Source organism: Cordyceps javanica, chromosome 6 (assembly GCF_051103115.1).
Source record: "Cordyceps javanica chromosome 6, complete sequence".
NCBI classification, from domain to species: Eukaryota; Fungi; Ascomycota; class Sordariomycetes; order Hypocreales; family Cordycipitaceae; genus Cordyceps; species Cordyceps javanica.
In genome coordinates, this window is record NC_139300.1 from 1,279,463 (window position 1) to 1,295,151 (window position 15,689).

At 52.7% G+C, this 15,689-nt stretch overlaps 5 protein-coding genes and 1 non-coding gene across 6 annotated transcripts; 4 read left to right on the forward strand and 2 right to left on the reverse strand.

Annotated features, from left to right (window-relative positions):
• Positions 1–97: 97 nt before the first annotated feature.
• V2A60_008839 (GMP synthase (glutamine-hydrolyzing)) lies at positions 98–2,799 on the forward strand (the record flags this gene model as incomplete). Its single annotated transcript, XM_083260111.1, has 18 exons — positions 98–145; positions 211–249; positions 314–495; positions 545–573; positions 628–756; positions 820–933; positions 992–1,155; positions 1,212–1,308; positions 1,359–1,514; positions 1,568–1,598; positions 1,659–1,729; positions 1,784–1,837; positions 1,979–2,022; positions 2,077–2,114; positions 2,168–2,360; positions 2,422–2,458; positions 2,525–2,716; positions 2,780–2,799. The coding sequence occupies 18 exons, from the start codon at positions 98–100 to the stop codon at positions 2,797–2,799; spliced, it is 1,638 nt and encodes a 545-aa protein (XP_083116237.1).
• An 803-nt stretch (positions 2,800–3,602) lies between these two features.
• V2A60_008840 (MARVEL domain-containing protein) lies at positions 3,603–4,205 on the reverse strand (the record flags this gene model as incomplete). The annotated part of the gene is made up of 2 exons (XM_083260112.1): positions 3,603–4,021; positions 4,127–4,205. The coding sequence occupies 2 exons, from the start codon at positions 4,203–4,205 to the stop codon at positions 3,603–3,605; spliced, it is 498 nt and encodes a 165-aa protein (XP_083116238.1).
• Positions 4,206–4,794: 589 nt separating this feature from the next.
• Positions 4,795–4,874, reverse strand: V2A60_008841. The gene has a single exon. It is a non-coding gene; the product is annotated as a tRNA-Gly (tRNA).
• A 1,513-nt stretch (positions 4,875–6,387) lies between these two features.
• Positions 6,388–8,622, forward strand: V2A60_008842 (medium-chain fatty acid-CoA ligase FAA2; the record flags this gene model as incomplete). The annotated part of the gene is made up of 3 exons (XM_083260113.1): positions 6,388–6,811; positions 6,871–8,458; positions 8,517–8,622. The coding sequence occupies 3 exons, from the start codon at positions 6,388–6,390 to the stop codon at positions 8,620–8,622; spliced, it is 2,118 nt and encodes a 705-aa protein (XP_083116239.1).
• Positions 8,623–10,167: 1,545 nt separating this feature from the next.
• Positions 10,168–11,409, forward strand: V2A60_008843 (pepsin-like aspartic protease; the record flags this gene model as incomplete). Its single annotated transcript, XM_083260114.1, has 4 exons — positions 10,168–10,438; positions 10,504–10,861; positions 10,991–11,150; positions 11,206–11,409. The coding sequence occupies 4 exons, from the start codon at positions 10,168–10,170 to the stop codon at positions 11,407–11,409; spliced, it is 993 nt and encodes a 330-aa protein (XP_083116240.1).
• A 1,832-nt stretch (positions 11,410–13,241) lies between these two features.
• On the forward strand, positions 13,242–14,915 carry V2A60_008844 (PQQ-dependent sugar dehydrogenase; the record flags this gene model as incomplete). The annotated part of the gene is made up of 4 exons (XM_083260115.1): positions 13,242–13,535; positions 13,649–14,041; positions 14,150–14,517; positions 14,591–14,915. The coding sequence occupies 4 exons, from the start codon at positions 13,242–13,244 to the stop codon at positions 14,913–14,915; spliced, it is 1,380 nt and encodes a 459-aa protein (XP_083116241.1).
• Between the last annotated feature and the right edge of the window lie 774 nt (positions 14,916–15,689).

The window sequence follows — 15,689 nt, forward strand, 5'->3', positions numbered from 1 at the left end:
ATGCTACAATTATTTGCAAATCACTGTGTTTCTCTCTAACTATTGCCAGATTCACGGTTGTCCCGCCTCTAATATTTAGCCGAAAATATTTCGCATCATGGGTGACACCTTTGAAGAGGCGGCTCCGCCGCACGCCACCTTTGACGTAAGGACGAGGCATTCTCCATTCTAGAGCTAATACCCTCGGAGCTGACCATTGCTATCATCAAGACCGTGCTCGTCCTGGATCTAGGGTCTCAGACCAGTCATGTTCGTGCCGTCCAGAAATTTCATCCCCAACTATGTGGGTAGCAAGAACTAACAAGGCAAAAAGCTCATCTTGAGAAGACTCAGATCTCTGGGGGTGTACTCGGAGATGCTGCCTTGCACTCAAAAACTCAAAGATTTGACTTGGAAGCCCGTTGGTGTTATTCTTAGCGGCGGCCCGTCAAGCGTCTATGCCACCGATGCGCCCAACGTAGATCCGTTGGTGTTTGAGCTTGGCGTTCCCATCTTGTACGTTGTTTGCCGTGAGCAGGATGAAAGCATGGCTAACATTCTCAAGGGGAGTCTGTTATGGCAATCAACTCATTGGTATGTTCGTCCCTTGAAGTGGCAGGGTGGTCATGAGCTAATAGCCTGTCATAGCGTGGCGAGTGAACCCAAGCAATGTTGCACCTGGCCAAAGCCGTGAGTACGGAGAAACCTCAATGGCTATCCGTAAAGTCGGTACTCATGGCGATCGACTCTTTGAGGGACTGGGAGACTCTTTGGACGGTTCGTTACTCGGCCTGTATTTGTGCGGCTCAGTCTGGTGGTTAACTGATATTCTGCGTACAGTCGTAATGAGTCATTTCGACAAGGTTGTCAGTCTTCCCGACGGCTTCAACATCATCGCCACCACTCAGAACAGCGAGTTCGCCGGCATCGCCCACGAGTCTTTGCCCATCTTCGGTATGTCAACTGTTCTCAAAGCCTCACCTTGAACCTTGCTGATAAATATGGATGATAGGCATCCAGTTCCACCCCGAGATCTCGCACACAGAGCGGGGGACTGACATCATTGCCAACTTTGCTCTCAAAATCTGCGGCGCCCGTGCCGACTGGAAAATGGACAACTTCCTAGAGAGAGAGATTGTTCGTATCCGCAAACTGGTTGGCGAGAACGCACAGGTGGTATGTGTTTCCATGATACCCAACAACATGTATCCCGTATGCTCATCTGTCCACAGATCGGAGCCGTTTCTGGCGGTGTCGACAGCACTGTAGCTGCCAAGCTTATGAAAGACGCTATCGGAGACCGATTCCATGCCATCCTTGTGGACACTGGTAAGAGTTGCCTGACACCATGTCTGCGCAGCTACTAATACTCTTGTTAGGTCTGATGCGTCTGAACGAATGCGAGCAGGTCAAGGAAACCCTAGATAAGCATCTCGGAATTAACCTCACCGTGGTGGACGGATCCGAGCTGTTTCTCGGTCGCCTTGCCGGAGTAACGGAGCCAGAGGCCAAGAGGAAGATTATTGGAGGGACCTGTGAGGCAATTCTGGTGACCTAGCTGACTTGTCACGCTAACGCCAGGCAACAGTTATCGACCTCTTTGAAATTGAGGCTCTCCGGTAAGTCTATGCTTGTCACCTTGCCGACTTGGAGAGAACTTTGACTTACATCCGTATTAGTATAGAGAAGGAAGCAGAAAACACACCGCGTGCCGGAAAGGTTGAGTGGTTCCTTCAGGGAACACTCTATGGTCAGTTGCTCACTTGGCTCACCAAGGATCCAACATGTGTTAACCTCCCTCTAGCGGATATTGTGGAAAGTTTGAGCTTCAAGGGAGCCGCGAGTTCCACGATTAAATGTGAGCTTTCCCCCCAAATGGCAGAAATACGAGGCCGCCCGCCCTTCAACCATGAGCGGATTTCCTATACCCTTGCCAATTTCGAGCTACATTCAACTTACCGTGTGTCCTGTAAATGACTTGCAACTAACACTCATTTAGCTCATCACAATGCTGGAGGACTTCCCGCGCGCATGCAAAACGGCGTACGTTGCGCACTTGTTAGACTTTGATGCAAAAAAGTACTAATGAATCAACAGGAGGCGCAACTGAAGCTTCTCGAACCGCTTCGAGAGCTGTACGTCATTGATTCCTGAACATGCCTTTGTTCGCACTGCTAACTTTACGCAGCTTCAAAGACGAGGTCAGGGCGTTTGGACGTCAACTGCAGATCCACGAGGAGCTCATCGGGAGACACCCCTTCCCCGGCCCTGGTCTGGGCATCAGGATCATCGGCGAGGTCACCCCTGAGCGCGTCGAGATTGTGCGCAAGGCTGACCACATCTTCATTTCGATGATCCGGGATGCGGGCATCTATGACGAGGTTCGACGCGACAAAAAAATTTTCCTTGACAAGAGTATTTTAGCTAAACGAGATGATCCAGGTCACCCAAGCCTACGCCGCACTTGACTCGAGCAGAGGTAAGTGATGCTTCTTGCAATTTCAAGGTTGTATCGACAGCTGACTTGTTCATTCTTTTTCCGCAGCCGTCGGTGTTCAAGGCGATGCCAGAGTCTACGGTTACATTTGCATTCTGCGAGCCGTGACGAGCTTGGATATGATGAGTGCCGAGCCATACGAGTTCAAGTGGAGCCTCCTCAAGGCCATCAGCAGGCGCATTGTGAACGAAGTGGATGGCATCGCGAGGGTGGTATACGACACCACGTCCAAGCCTCCAGGTAAGCCTCCCACATGTTTTGTCTTGTTTGCGCGGGGCCCGTGATTTAACCAGAGGCCGATAGGTACGATTGAGTTGGAGTAAGTGCGCAGCCGATCGGGTTGGGATATCAATGTCCGGGCTAAGCCTTCTGGCGAAACCTCATCTGGCGTTTAGATGGATTAGGTTGCATTTGCAGAATAGAGTGGCGCTTTTGATCCCAAGCTCGGATTTGTGAGATGCGGACGGACCTGCATGTTTGCAACAGTGACAGCAGACGAGAAAAATCGGACCCAGGAAATATAAATCGTGTCGTCTAATTTTCTCGAGCAAGGCACATGGTGCTAAAACTACTCTGTTTTTTGGCGGATTGTCAAAGACGTGCTAGCCGTTCATGAAAAGTTTAGAAAGCGCTGCGTGAGTCTCGGTGAGGCAGAGAACTGCCCTCCCTGCGGCGGATCAGGGATCCGTGGCCGGCGTCTAGCAGTCGCGCACTTTGGACCAATCAAAGCCCTACAAGTTCACTTCGCAATGTGGTGCTTGTGCTGTTTCCGATGGTAGACTTTTAGAACTCATGGCACAGCTGAGATTGCTGCCTACTCGACAACTTTCGATCTTGGGCTCGTGGATGCGATCGGCATGCAAAACAAGGCTGCCAGGACAACGCTGCCATGATAGAGCTGGGCAAAGGGATACATAATTTCGAATTCGAGGCGTGAAATTGCAAATTCATTATGAGCAACGACTTTTCTATACCGCATTGCTCTCATAGGTATATGTACACCTGGGATGAGATGAGTTCATCCTGGTCAAAAATTCCGTACCAAGCGCTAATTTTCGTGCTGGTTCGAGCCGGCCACCTGATTTCGGGCTCCCATCTCCTTTTCCCTCCGTCATTATAGAGTAGGCTAAGGTCGTGCGTTTTCCTCGGCCATCTGACGACGCGCCTCCGTAATCTTATTCATGTGCGCCTCGCTCTGGAACCACTCCTGCGCCGCCAGGATCGTGGACACGATCCAGGCGCTAAACTCACTCGCGGCGATGACGGCGATGGCCCGGCTGAGCGTGCAGCTCAGCCCTTGGCACGTCTCCCGGGAGTAGGCGTCGCTCAGCGTCAGCGCAAAGGCGATGAAGCCGCCAAAGTAGAGGATCGCGTTGAGCCCCTCGACGCCCATCGACGTCAGCCGGTAGGCCATGACCATGCGCTTTTGCCGCGCCGCGAACTCGACGTAGGCGATCGAGACGACCGAGACGCACGGCGCGAAGACGAGAAACTGCAGAGCGCCTGGGGTTGGTAGCTTGGCGTCGCTGGAGTACCAGTGGTAGACTGCAACAAGACGTTCCTGTTAGTAAAGACATTGGAACGGTCACCGAGGAACGACAACAAGTTTCTGCAGTGTTTGGTTTTTTTCGTGTGTGTCAATCTACGTACCGTACCCCGCCAATGCTAAATTCGCAAGAGCCAAGAGGCCCTGGAAAACGCGGAGGCCGATGATAATCGTGCGACGCATGATGCTGATACCAGAAAGGAGCTCGGAAGGAGGCAAGAGTCAAGAGTCAAGTTTGATATCCCCTTTGCGAGGGTTTATAAGGGTCCTTTGTTTTTCTTGTCGTGGTTTTGCGGATCGATTGTCCGTTTGTTCGTCTGCAAAGAGGGCCTTGTTTACCCGTGTAAGTCGTCTGGCATGTGGATCATTCAGATGTTTCTCCTGCCCTCCCGGGTCGGCGCGAAGCAAAGTAGCAGATCAGCAGGATGAAAAAAAATGGTGCTCTCAAAATTAATGATGGGAAGAAAAGAACAAGAAACGGGCCCGTCAAACCCTTTTTAAGGTTCGCATCCATCTCTCGGCTGGCTGTTCTAGAGTCGACCCTGTGAGTACAGGTGCGCGGGCCGTTCTTGCCGTTCTCACGCGTTTGAGACGCAGGGTGCCGTTGAGGTATGCAATTTGATGAGGGACGAGCGGATGTACAACTGCTTTGAGTCGTTAATTTAGAGAAAAATCACTGGAATCAGGGAGCTGTTCTAAAAAAAATGCCTTGAGTACAGTCTTGAGATCCGATCTCAGACAAGGATCAGAAAATGAATCGGCAAAAAAAGATTGCGTGATCTGGGAATCGAACCCAGGGCTCCCCGACGTTGCTGATGGCAACGGAGAATTTTACCACTAAACCAATCACGCTGATGGTCCTTTGGAACGTTGAAGGATGTGGAGTTATTGATGAATAAGAGCTAACCGGAGCTAGATCTATCTTCATGTGACGATCTCCAGGGTAGGGTTTGTTCTTGGCCGAGTGTCTATGGCTGTGTTTCTGTAGCTTGTCTACGGAGGGCTTCTGTATCAGGTGTCCTTCCATGCTCAGCTCGCTTGCTTTTTTCTTTTACCAATGCTTTCTTTACGCTTCATTTTACTTTGTTCTTTTCTTTTGCAATGTTTTGGGTACATAATGTGCCTTCGGACAAACCAGTGGTCATCCATCTTACAAACGGACACGCAGGCAGCACGTGAAGACGATAGCTTCCGGGGCCGTTGTCGGCTTGCATACTCTGAAGCAGACAATGTGGGAATGCAGCATCCGGTATCGTTCAACGTTATTGAATTATCACATTCCGCAAAATAGCTGCCCGTCCCGCGACATGCATCAAATGTACGGACAATGACGATACTTGATTCCGTGTCTCGGCTCAAGGTACCCGGGCTAGGGGACACGCCATACTACATCTAGCAGAACCCTCATTTTCCCCCCCTCGACGAGACGCGCGGGGAAGGGGGAAAATGCGCAGTCGGGTATGGAGACTTCTGCTTCTGAAAGGTACTTGGACGGTACGGACTTTCGGCCCGCGCATTTGACCCGGCACGGCCGCCCCAAAAAGCCACCAACCCAACCCACGCTACCACGGTCATTACGCGCTGTCGCAAGAGTAGCGGCCCAGAGACATGTGGGCGGGCAACGCACAAGGCTGCAAAGTCGACATCGAATAATCTCAGTCCGCTTCCCCCTCCAGAGGTTCTGGACATCTGGCCCAAAGGACCGCGACAGAGACTTTCTGTGAGCCACAAGCGGAGGGGAATGAATGCTGGTGGCACAGCTTTTCCTCCTCTCACTCCCTCTCGCACATCGCCCACACTTCGCCTGTCCGCAGGCCGTCAGCCCCAAGCTGCGCCAGGAAGCCATTATTAACGTGCCGCGAATGAGGCGTCCGCCTCTCTCTGTTGCCCGAGAACAAAGCTGACCGTGGACGTACTTTATTATTAGCGGCCCCAGTCCGCCGTCTCTGCTGCTGCCGAGGCACCCCATAGCGTCCCCATAACCTCGGCCAGTGCTAGTGCGGGTGGTGCCCCGGACTTCATGACCAATTTGGGCGCTGGACCTGTCAACCTTCTTGGCTTGCGTCGTTGTCAAAAGAACCAATCGCCGGCACCTTCTTTCTTCCCTTCTCGCCCTCTCTTCCCCGTTGTCCAAAGACGACGAGCGAGTTTGTCATCCTCTTGAGTTTACCCCCCTTCCCTTTCGACTGGCTCGATCGAAGAAACTCGTGTCCCCTCTCGCCTGCACCCGTCTTCTCCGTTCAAGGTACGTTTTCGCTGTCGCCGGCCTGGGTCGGCTTGCCGGCACTGCCTCCAACGAACCTCCGCGATGGCTAATCTGATGTCGCCACGCCTCTTCTAGGTTCACCGACACAACCTCGCAGCCATGGCCCCTCAAACCGCCGAGCAAATCATCGCCGACATCAGCGCGCCGCCGCCAGTTGGGGCTCCTCATGCGGTCCCGATCCCCGGCTCGGAGCGCCCCAACCGCACTGCCGTCTACCGCCACTGGCGTTTCCGCGACCAGCCTCTTCTGACCAGACTCGAACCCGAAGTCGAGTCCGTCCATGACCTCCTCGAGCTTGCTATTAAGAAATATGGCCCCCGAAAGGCTCTTGGTGTGCGCAAGTGGAATTCCGCCACGCAGGAGCACGAGAACAAGTTCGACTGGATGACGTACGCAGAGATGGGCGAGCGTCGCAAAAACCTTGGCGCTGGTATTGTAGACGTTGTTCAGCAGGCTGGATATACCAACAGCAAATACGGTGTCGGTATCTGGTCCCCGAACACTCCAGAGTGGCACCTGGTCGGTATGTATTCATCGTTGGTCCCTGCCTGACTCCCCAGCCTAATACCTTGTGTGTCGCAGATATGGCCTGTACCTCGCAGAGTCTCTTTAGCGTTTCGCTTTACGAGACGCTCGGCCCCGACACTACCGAGTACATTATCAACCACGCTGAGCTCCCCGTCGTTGCCTGCTCGGCGAATCACATTCCGGTCCTCATCAAGCTCGCTTCCCGTGTGCCCACTTTGAAGGTCATCATCTCGCTGGATCCCTTGGACAAGGGCGAGCACAAGGATAAAAACCCGGGCAACATTCTGAGAGATATTGCCGCTCAAAGCGGCCTCAAGCTCTATGAGATTCAGCAGCTCGAGGAGATTGGTCTCAAGAGTGGCCGCGGCTTCCGACCCCCCACTTGGAATGACCTTACCACTATCAACTATACATCCGGCACTACTGGTCCTCCCAAGGGTGTCGTCATGCACCAGGGAAATGCTGTTGCCGCTATCAACGGTGCCCGCTCCATGGGTAACGTCCAAGCTAACGACATTCACATGTCGTACTTGCCCCTCGCCCATATCTACGGTCGCATGATTGACCAGCTGGCCCTCGTTTCCGGCGCGGCTGTTGGTTTCTTCCGTGGTGATGTTCTTGGACTTGTTGACGACCTGAAGCTCCTGAAGCCCACGTCTTTCCCCTCTGTCCCCCGTCTCTTCAACCGCTTCAACTCGGCTATCAAGGCCGCCACCGTTGACGCCCCCGGCTTCAAGGGCGCCCTCTCCAGACACGTCATTGAGGTCAAGAAGGGTTACATGCGCCAGCCTCCTGGAAGCACCACCAACACACACTTCTTCTACGATAGACTATGGACAAAGAAGGTTCGTGCGGCTGTCGGTCTCGACAACGCTCGCTCCATGATCAGTGGCAGTGCCCAGCTTGACCCGGACGTGCAGGAGTTCCTCGGCGCTGCCTTTGGCAACGAGTTCCGCCAGGGTTACGGCATGACTGAGACGTATGCCGGTGCTACCGTCCAGCTCGCTCGCGATTTCTCTGCTGGCAACTTGGGACCCCCTCTCCCTTGCCTGGAGCTCTGCCTCGAGTCCGTTCCCGACTACAACTACAGTGTCGACGATAAGCCCAATCCCCGTGGTGAGGTGCTCATGCGCGGCCCTACCCTGTTCCAGGGATACCACAAGAACGATGAGGAGAACAAGAAGGTCCTCGAGGCCGATGGTTGGTTCCACTCTGGCGATATCGGTGAAATTGACAGCCTCGGCCGTCTCCGTATCATTGACCGCAAGAAGAATGTCCTCAAGCTCGCCCAGGGCGAATACATTTCTCCCGAGCGCATCGAGAACGTGTATCTGGGCAACACCAACATCGTCGCCACCGCCTATGTCCATGGCGACTCCAAGGAGTCCACTCTCGTCGCCATCTTCGGCGTCGACCCGGAAAACTTTCCTCCTTTTGCCAGCAAGGTTCTTGGCAGAAGCGTTGCCGCCGGCGACAGCGCCGCCATCAACGCCGCTGCGAGCGAGCCCAAGGTTAAGGAGGCCGTCCTCAAGGTACTCGACAAGATTGGACGCAGCCACAAGTTCAACAACTGGGAGCGTGTTCGCAACGTCCACCTCGTCATTGACCCCTTCACTCCGGATAATGGCCTGTTGACTCCTACGTAAGTCGGAACAAAAATTCACCACCAGTTGTTCACCGTACTGACGCAAATTTTCTAGCCTCAAGCTCAAGCGCCCGCAAGCTGCCAAGGCTTTCCGCGCTGAGATTGATCGCATGTACGCAGAGGTCAAGGCCACGGAAGAACCTAGCAAGTTCAAGCTGTAAGTATGATGCACGGCCGAAAACGAACTCAAGAGATAGAAGAATACCGGTCGTACAGTTTTGGGTTGGCGACCGCGTTGTTCATTGTATGCTTAGCGAAACAACTAGAGTGGTGAGGAAGATTCATATGTTCTGTGACTATTAGAAGGGCTCAGCCATCTGAGACAACAATTTATTTTCATGACTTCGTTATCGAGCTTGTGCGGCCAGGTCCCGCTTCCGCTGCGTCGCTAGCTTGTGCCTCGTCACCGGACTCTTCGATTCGAATGTCATTCATGGAACGCTCCCCTTCCTCTTGCGAACGGTCTCCATATTGAAGCTGTCGTCGATCCCGCGCGTGCCTCTGTACGCTACCGCAAGAGCACTGACTTACATAAGACTTCTGACTGTCGGGCTGATGTGTAGCTATGTGTATCGGCCATATTTGAACTTTTGCTGCGTGAATGACTACCTTCCCCAAAAAGATGGCTTCGTGCGTCCACTCGCAAAGGCTTGCTTCCGCTGAGTATTGTACTTGCGGTTCGAAGGTGCAGCGTCCAGCTCGTTGAGCGGGTGATCGAGGCTCAAGAGTCCACTTTGACGGCTCAAGCAGATTGCGCTGCCAGGATTGCGAATTCTAGCAATGATTTTTTCAAAGGCTAGCTTGATCATTACGATCACGCACGAAATATCGCGCTGGCGTTTGGAATTCAAATGCCCATTCTTCCCAGAGATACGGAGAGAGCCGAGTGGGGTTCTCGGCTGGCGGCCTAACAGCCGACGGGTCATTGGCACACTGCCAACAATGACGGCACCCGGACCTTGAATCATGTAATGCCTGTCTAGGCACCTTCATAGACACATTCTCACGGGTATCTGATGTATCGAGTGAATTTTGCCTCCAGTCGCAATGCATACTTGGACCTCATTGAAAACTGATGGCGCGATGCTATGCCCGACCTGCCTAAAGAGGGCATGCAAATCACAGTATATCCCAGATTATGGTGAGATTATATTTATCATACTTTCCCATGAGGGAAACTCTAATGCAGGTAAGCGATAACTTCTTAAATAAGTTGGTATCTTCAGCACGAGGCTCCGCTACATCCAAGGACTGGAGCAGTGCTATCCGTCACAACTCTGGTAACTCCAACGAAGTGAAGCAATAGCTGCCATTTACAACGTGACTGATAATGAGAACTCTGCTTTCGTGTGGATCAAATTCAAGATTTTACTTTTCAAGGGCTCCAGTTGAATAATACGGAGCCTACGTTGTGCCCGTTAGACCTGTCACTTTTAGCAGGTATGGAAATGGTTGCAGGTATTGTCAATTGCGTGCGGTACGCCTGGGATGCCGAATATCCTGTATCCCGAACAGATACAAACTCATCCCTTATATGATATAATTGTCGATACAATCTTATAAAAGGGGACTATGAACATATAATAACCACCGCTCCTTGTTCTGTTGCTACATGAAAGACTGACTACCTTCTCTGCAAAGACAGCTCCATACGTTGACACACAAAGACTTTCTTGAAAATCTGCACTACCAACACATCATTCATAATGCTTCTCATTGCCTTTGCGACAATCTTTGTGGCAGCGTCAGTGTTGGCGTCTCCAGTCCAGCTCGAGACCAGCATCACGCTGCCACTCAAACGGGTCAACCATGGCAAAGCTGCGGTCGAGCTTGTGAAGCAGGGTAAAGCCCGTGTCAACTACAGCGCCAGAAACTCTACAAGAGTGGTCTCTGTGCCGGCTAAAAACATTGTTGCTTCCTACGTCGCGGATGTGACGGTAGGATCAGGCACTTCTCCGCTGATCCTTGACACCGGATGTAACCAATTGCCCATGTATGCCACACATTATATCTGAAGACTGAAGCTGACTACTGCAAAAAAGCATCAATCACTTGGATTGGAGCTCACCAGGAGTACCAGCCAGGCCCTAACAGCAGGGATGCAAAGAATGGTGCGATTCTTGGGTATGGGTCTGGCTTCGTCGTTGCCGACGAGTTCATTGACACTGTCACGGTTGGGGGCGTTTCTGTCAAAGCGCAGGAGATTGGCATCTCCCTGGCTGCCTGCGGATTCGGAAGCCAGACGGATGGCATTCTCGGCCTCGGCCCCGTCTCGTTGACGAAGCACACGTTTCCCGGCGGCGAGGTGCCGACGTTTCTGAACAACCTGTACAAGGACAAGACCACTTCAAAGGAAGTTTTTCGGGGTCTACTTCCATCCCGAGAATGGGAGCGACAACGGTGATGTCAACGGAGAGCTCACCTTTGGCGGCGTGGACAGCACCAAGTTTCTCCGGACAAGTCTCGTACGTGCCGAGGCTGCAGTCCGGCGCGGCCGCCGACTTTTGGGGCGTCTCGGCCACGTTCCAGTAACGGCTCCACGGAGCTTGGCAAGACGGATGCTGGCATCATCGATACCGGCACGACCCTGATCTACATCCACACGGCCGCCTACCTTGCCTTCTTGGACGCGTCGGGCGCCGTCGCGGACGACGCGACCGGCTCTGGCCAGCCACACCGCAAAGCCGACGTCCAACTTTGGCATCACGCTCGGCTCCAACAAGCTTGACTTGACTCCGGAGCAGTACCTGATCCCCAAGGAGCAGTACGGCAACTTTGGACTGACGGACGGTTCAAAGTATTATGCTTGGATCGCTCCTGGAGGCTACGAGGTTGATGTCCAGGGTCGCCCGAATGTCGACACCATCGTGGGCCAGAAATTCTTGGAGCATTACTACTCTGTCTTTGACGCTGAAAACTCGCGCATTGGTCTTGCAAAGGCTGCTTAGCTGCTTATGAAGCAAAGTTCTCGCCACCCCCACGGGGGGCTTCCGCAATTCGTGTCGCTTCGCCGAATTTGTCGGGGAGGTGGGGGTTTTTTTTTCTGCGGTCAGCCAAGGGAAAAGGACCCTTGATACGTTCGGTAGTCAAGGAACGAATATTATTCGAATTACATGCTAGCAGATTTTACGTTAATCTACATATCATATCATACTATTGTGCCTCAGCGTGTCAATCTTCAACAACATGAACGTGCGCCATCGCTCCAGACTCTGTCGTCGACATGGATTGGCGGAACGGCAGCGGAACGGTTGCCCGTGTTTTGTATGGGTCCTAGGCCCCCGGATCGGCTGGGGTACGTTGAAGGTCGACTAACCTTCCATATGAAGTATACTGGTTCTAGGTTCCTCCTCCTCCTCCTCCTCCTCCTCCTCCTCCTCCTTCTTCTTCTTTCCTTTTGTGCTTCAGATTCTAAACCTAATTGCTCGGCTATTTTCTATTCAACCAGAAATGACCTTGCTCCAATCTGATGAGATTATTCTCAGAAATCACCTCGTGCTTTCCGCAGAATTCGTCTACGCTGGCAGCGCAGCTGTTTCACTCGAAAGAGCGGGCGCACCTATTTATGTGAGCGTCATACCTGCCTCGTTACGTCACAATGCTGAGCTAAGATAAGTGTGTCTTGGGAAAGTATGGGGATGTATTGAAGCGGCCATCCCGCGTCTCGAAATACTGGCAGATGTCAAGCGGCCGATGCTACTCAGGCCGGAGGCATCTTCACGTGGGCCCAAATCATGTCAGTGATCAACCATCCACTTTGAACAAAGGAAGTTAGCCCAGCGCTGAGCCCGCATGGGGTTCGTACGATATTGCGTGTGCCCACTGCCCAGTTGCTCACTAAAGAGCTATCTATGCAGCTAACTCCTCCGCTCCTGCCGGTGTGGTATTTGCTACAGCATATCCCACAGCAATATGGGTGACATTTCTTCGCGAAGGAGCTTGGTTCCGGAGGAGAGACATGGTGATGCAATCGACATTCCCGCCTCATTCCAGGCACCGCCGATCGACTTTAGGTGAAACTTGTCTTATACTAGCAAGCGGCTGGCCCGTCCCCAACTGCCGGTGGAGAATGCGAGCTGGCAAGCATTATAAGCTTAATTAATATCTGCCGACTGAACTCCTCACAGCGCCTTGTCAATGCCCCGGAATCTGCGCGCTACAGAGCTGAATGAGGTATACCTTATCGACGTCCCAGTCCTCTAACGCAAGAACTGAGTATTACAAAGGAGTTAAATTACCTGTCGGGCCTGTGCAGCGAGACGGCTGGCTCGTTGGTCATGGTCGTGCCGCTAGCATCATGCGGGCTTATTCTCCTGCTACTCTGCTCCATCCCGAAAGCGAATCTGTCATGGGGGAAAAGAGCCTAAAATATGTGAGACTTGGTTTGTTCTTCTTCAATGCTGCAGCATTAGCCACCCCCCCAAGACCCCTCCGAGCCTTCCCACTGGCGGCTTTCTTCCAGGACCTTGCTCGGCCCCGTTCCACCCCATTGCTACCCACGGCTCTTGGCTCCGGAGCAAAACGCCACAATGTATTTTCTGTAGCGGCCTTGTACCAAATAGGTAGGTAGCTACTTATGTATAGAGCGACGGACAGACGGGCGGGCCTGCCACGGCCATTGGCATTACCAAGAGGGAATGGGTTTAAAACCGACTGTTGATTCGACACCTTTTCCATCTCTGCGTCTCTTGCCCTCCTTATTCTTGCTCTGCTGCTCACGATTTTCATCAAGTCGACTTTATTAAAATCTTGGCCATCAGTTCTGTTACAGCACGCTGCGATGACGTTATTACAGAGCCTCGTCATCGCCGTCGCCGTGGTCGCACAGACGGCCGCCGCCGCCTCGGCCTGTCCCGGGCCAGCGCCCGCCTCGAACCCGCAGACTGCCGACGGTGTCGCCTTTAAAGTATTGCAAAATGGCCTCGCGAGGCCACGCGGCGTCATCATGGACGCGCAGGGAAACCTCCTTGTTGTCGAGGCCAAGGGAAAGGGCGTGACCCGCGTGGTCCTCGACGATGCGGACGGTCTCGACGTCTGCGTCTCCTCAAGCGCTCAGCTTATCGGCGACGGCACGGTAAGTGCACTCACTTTTTTTTTACTTTCTCTCTCTCTCTCTCTCTCTCTCTCTGCCCAAAAGAAAAAAAAGGTGTAAGCCCAACAAGGGGGACAGACTGACTCTATGGGCAGCTCAACCATGGCATCGCCCTCTCTGGAGACGGCAAGACTCTGTTTGTCTCATCGGACTCAGACACCTATGCGTACCCGTATGATGCTGCCAAGGGCACCGTCGGAGAGCCGAAACACATCATCAGCGGCATGAAGCAGACCGACCACGTCTCGCGCACGTTGCTGGTGCCCCGGCACAACTCTGATCTTCTGCTCGTGTCGCGCGGATCCAACGACAATATCGATAAAGAAACCGCGGATATCAAATCCGGCCGTAGCCAGGTTCGCACCTTTAAAATCGCAGACCTGCTCAAGGATGGCGCCGAGGCGGTCGATTACACTGCTGGCGAGGTGCTGGGATGGGGCTTGCGCAACAGCGTTGGTGTGGCGGACGACCCGACCAACGGTCACATTGTAGGTTTTTTCTATTTATTTTTTCTTTTTGCATTCATGTTCTGCGTGCAAGGCTCTCGTGAGCAAAGTCAAACGACATAAAATGATGAATACTGACCGTCATGGAAGTGGACTGTGGAGAACTCGATCGACAACATGAAGCGCGAGGGTGACGACATTCACAACTCGAACCCTGGTGAGGAGCTCAACTACCACGGTCTGCCCAACGACACCTCGAGCGAGCAGTATGGTCGCAATTATGGCTACCCCGGCTGCGTTGCCATCTACGATCCTAGTAATGTCAAGGACTTTGCCGCCGAAGGTGGCCCCAAGGTCGGCCTTCAGATGACGGGCGACCACATCACCGGCTACACGGATGACTGGTGCCGTGACAACGCGACCGCGCCGCGTCTCACCTTTGGCTCTCACCTCGCGCCGCTAGACATTAAATTTCTCAACGACGGTAGCGCGGCGCTGATTGCCTTTCACGGAAGCTGGTAAGTACTCTGCCCCCCCCCCCTCCTCTCCTACCCTATACGTCGAGTTGTTCGCTGACAGAACCCCGACCAGGAACCGCCAACCTCCCAATGGATACAGGCTCAGCCGAGTGAGCTTCGCTGGGGGGCAACCTGTCGCCAAGGCGGACAGCGACGATGCCGAGGAGAAGCTCATGTGGAACGCCGACAACTCTGTGTGCCCCGGCAAGTGCTTCCGGCCGGCCGGCCTCTGGCTCGACGGCAAGGGACGAACCTTCATGACGAGCGACAGCTCCGGCGAGCTCTTCGTCGTCACTGGCGTCAGCAACAACGGCCTCACAACCAAGGTCAACGGTGGAGACAAGACATCCAACGCCGAGCGTCGCATGCGCAAGCAGCTTGGGGGTCTGCTGTGGTGAAAACTTGAGGTTTTTTGACTTGTTATTCTTCTGACACGAAAGCGTTGTGGTGACTGTTAGTTTCGACTTGATATCTGCTTAAACCCTACATATTCTAGTAGAAGATTAACCAAGTGCTAGGCAGTGGTTTCCCACTGCGCAAACAAACTTTAACGGGGTTCATTTTCAATCTGAACAGCTTGAAAACCTCCCTAGTTGATGCCCAATCTTACATATCTCAGATATAAGGGTTTACTTGGCATTAGATTATTATCGAATCCTTTGAAATCTACGATATTAGCACCTCTTAACCGTTTTATCAAAGTAGGCGTGATGCTAGCCTTTAGGCACTCGCCTAGTGTTGCTTAATTGTTTTAATGCAAGCATACTCGCTTTAAAGCGGTTAGTATTTTATAGACTTGATGTAAACGCAGTTTAGCACGCTGTGAATTCCGAACCCCAACTAGTTGTGTGACTTCTCCCTCCCCTACCTATTATTAGCGACCCGCCGCAAGCGCAAAGATGACAACATCACGTTCACCATTGTTTTGTCGCGCTATTTTGTTCGCTCTCAATTGGCACTGCCTAAGCACACCGATCGTGGTTTTTTTTTGCTGAATTTGAATATCGGAGATCATGATATATTTCGATACTACAGGTATGATTATGCTTCCCGCCTTGGCACTCACCACAGAGTACGTAAGACAGCTAGTATAGTATCATTGTGTTTTTGTTTGCCTAAACTAATATATAGTAAATTCTAGCTACTTATTTACTTATTATTATATTATTATT